Source organism: Phalaenopsis equestris, unplaced genomic scaffold (genome assembly GCF_001263595.1).
Source record: "Phalaenopsis equestris unplaced genomic scaffold, ASM126359v1 Scaffold001366, whole genome shotgun sequence".
Taxonomy (NCBI): Eukaryota; Viridiplantae; Streptophyta; class Magnoliopsida; order Asparagales; family Orchidaceae; genus Phalaenopsis; species Phalaenopsis equestris.
Window position 1 is genome coordinate 337435 of NW_018165805.1, and position 3730 is coordinate 341164.

General features: G+C 31.8%; 1 protein-coding gene across 1 annotated transcript in view; it reads right to left on the reverse strand.

Moving 5' to 3' along the window:
• Positions 1 to 463: 463 nt before the first annotated feature.
• Positions 464 to 3730, reverse strand: part of LOC110034165 — a 20545-nt gene continuing 17278 nt past the window's right edge. The window contains exons 3-4 of the mRNA XM_020738455.1: positions 1390 to 1494; positions 464 to 1067 (exon numbers count right to left, since the gene is read on the reverse strand). Coding sequence (XP_020594114.1) covers positions 787 to 1067; positions 1390 to 1494 — 386 coding nt within the window. The 3' untranslated portion in view covers positions 464 to 786. The remainder of the gene's footprint in view (positions 1068 to 1389; positions 1495 to 3730) is intronic.

Below are 3730 nucleotides of genomic sequence, written 5' to 3' on the forward strand. Positions count from 1 at the left end.
CATGTTATTAAAAAAAATTCAATAAAAATTTCTTTGAATAACTAGATTAACACAAAACAATATCATTTAAATGGACATCAGGATGCGAAAAATATTCAGAAGTTGATGAACTGCTTAGCATCAAAACTTTCTTTAATGTTTCATATGGTGCTAAAGGATTTCAAGTGTTAAGTGATACAAACACAAGACATCAAACACTCAAAATACGATACATTATGTTCTAAGAATCATAACATTTTTTTCTTATGAATTTCAAACCTTAATGAAGGTATCAGTTTAACGACAAAATAAGCATTTAAGAAAAAAAAATAAAGATAAAACGAGGTAAACTTTAGTAGCTTACAACTTATTCACAAGATTGATTTAAGGTTTAAAAAAATTCAACAAAATGCCAAGGATGAACATTGTGCAAGGACAAAAAGACATTCGGGTCTTCGAAAACGATGACAAATTTGATTTAGAAAGAAAAAAAAAAATTTAACATGCCAGAAAATCCTTGGTATCACCTATATTACTATACATGTTTAAGTCCACAACAAAGGCAAGCTCATTATACAAAATTATATACTAATGTATATTCAAATTTTAACAGTTTATCTCCTTATGTGATCTCCCAAATCTTGCAAGATTTTGATGATTTTTTTTATGGATAGAATTTGACCTTTCCTTTTGCCAAGAATCATGAAAGGTCGGTTATAATAACAGGAACCAATCGAAAATCTTATGCCACCTGCAACTAGTAGGCTGAAAAGAAAGTCAGGAGATTTGCAAAGGCACTTCCAGAACTTAAGATTCTTCTTCTAGTTTGCTTAGCACTCTCTGAGCATAAATTTTTTGCTCACGAGCTCGCTTTGCAGCCAAAGCCTCTTCGTCCAATATCTGAATTGGAGACCACTCAGGTATTCTCCACCAGCTTGAGCTGCTGCCATCATTTTTCTGGGATTTCACTTCAGATGCGGTCCTTATGAAGTGCTGCAAGATAGGCGTTAGCTTCAGTGTAGTAAAGTCAAAAGCCGTCCCAACGACTGCAAATATCACAGAATAACGGATTGCTCCAAACTGGCCACCTGTACGCTTAGTCATATAAGAAAGAAACATAATCCATAATAACATTTCGGGCTTTAAATGCAAATAAGGTCCAGTCCGGTTATCAACTTCTATGACAATAATGCCACATTTTTTTTGAGTCCATTGTACTACTTGTAGCACAAGAAGAGCATAAAAAAATGGACTCAAGTTGCACGAGCTACAGGCACAGGTCTGGAATATTTGAATTGAAAGATGAAAGAATCTATATAATTTCCTTGTTGCATCCTTATTTGATATGACTCAAGTGAAATTTTGACCAAAAGCCCACCTGAAATACAAAAGGCAGTTCTGATTACCTACCTTGAAGCCGCCCAAGAAGAGCTCCACTGGTAAATCCCCCAACTGCTGAATTAATTAGATCATCTGGTTCTGATTTGCGAGCATCTCTTGCAACTTCACGTGCTCCTAAATTGAGTCATACTATAAATGTGTTGGAAGGTACGCAATTGGAAAAAATGTGTAGCAACATTATGAGCTTTTCCAGCATTTCTTAACCATGTAAATTAAGAAAATAAGGATGTTCTTATCGGGGAAAAAGACAAGTTTTTCTAGTATTTTTATGCATCATCATCATCATTCGCCTTATCACGATAATCTCAAATCAACTTTATGAATCCTAAATTTCTTTCAATTTTTTTTCAGTGTTGCTTGATATTTAAAATTTATTAATTGCATAATTTCAATCAGATCTATGTAACCTTAGATCTAACCACTTCTCCTTCCTAGTCTCCCGACACTACTTTGATCTAGCCAGCCAACAGGTGCACTTTTATACCTTTCATTGTGTAAATGTCAAATTCAACTAATTATATTTTTCAATAATAGAAACTTCAGCCATTTCTATTCTCTGTCTTGGCCACATTTATTTTACTTTCTCATTTCACACCACTAAACTTTGCTACCAACAGCTTCTACACTGCCCAACTGTAATTATTGATGCAATTCTACTGTAACTAAAAACAAAAAAAAACACAAGGGTAATTAATATATACTTTTATTACTAATTAGTATTTCATCATAAATAATTTTAATAACTTGAATATACATCGACACAAATTTCTTAATGCACATTAAATTAATTCGAATTTAATTTGATTGTCATCTCAAGAACAATAAATATCAAATGAAGCTCCTCTCAGTTCACTAACTTCTTTTTATTAACTATCTTAACATAAATTAATTTCAAAACAGATGTACTTTTTCTAAATGTATATTCCATTATTCTCCCCATAAATTAATTGTGTGACAACTGTTTGATTCTTTATATTTAATATAGTACTGAACATCTTCTTTGTAAATAAATATTGCTACTAAAAAGTTATCTCAATTAATTGTTATCGTCTTATTTTTCAATTCTTCATTAAAAAGATTCATTAATTAAAACATTCCAATGTCCTCATAATTCTACAAATCGTAATAAACAACTCATTTGACACAAAATTTTACTTGCAAGGCCAATTCTACTTCATATTTGTATAATATATCTCATTATTTTGCTCATTATCCACAAAAATAATTTCTTCGTTAAAACTATCAATTAATAACTTCTTAAAATAGTAATTTCATTCTTTCTTAAAATCTTTATTTTTTACATAGATCATATCACTTCTAGTGCGCCTAACAAAATTAAAGTTTACCAATTTCTAGCCTTAAATGTTCAATTTATTTCTTCGAGACAAAATGAGAAATGGATATATCTATAATAGGGTTGGTGTAGCTCCAGTGGTGGACAAAATTAGAGAATCGTCTACGATAGTTTGGTCGCATTAAACGTCGACCATATGATAATCATGTTAGGAGAGTAGATGTTTTAGATTCAACTTATGTTAAGAATGACAAAGGTAGACCAAGAATGACTTGGACATATTGTATTAAAAAATATCTTAATCTGTTACAATTAAATGAAAATATGATGCTCAATAGAGAGAAAAAAGATTCATGTAGCCAACCTCACTTAGTGGAATAAAGGCTTGTTGTTGTTGTTGTTGTTATGTCCTTTAGAAAAAATTCTCTTATAAGAGGCTTCTAGTTAATTAATTTAATCATTATACTTTTTTATAGGACTTATAGCTTTATTATAATCATTATCAGGTTCAATAGTATTTAATTTTATTAACTTTTAAAATGAATTATATTTCTTAACAGGTTCACAAATCTCCTCACTATACCATGAAGTGTTTTTACTAGCATACAATTTATTTTAAAAGTTTCTTAAACTTTTCAGATAATTTTCTGGATGAAACTAGCCATCAAATTTGGCCAACTAAAATTTGTCTCTTATAATTCATCTTGAAAAAGTAAAAATATCTCATCATTCAAATTCCACCATCACATCAAAGAATAATTATTTATTTCGATTGTTTCATTTATTCTCTTACAATATAAGGGCCCGTTTGGGACAGCTGAAATGTGCGGCGGCGTTTTTGAAAACCCCGCCGTAGCGTTTGAAAATCACGTTTTTACTGCGTTTTTTAGAACAGCTTTTTTTATTTATGTTACACGCGGATCGCGGGTATATCCCCGCGATCCGCGTTTCGGCTCCAAAATTTCCTTCGGCTACCCTCAACCCCGCAGCCGACCTTCCTTCGCACACTTGCTCGATCTCGCCTCCGTCGCTCCTTCGCAGGTAACAAAACAATCG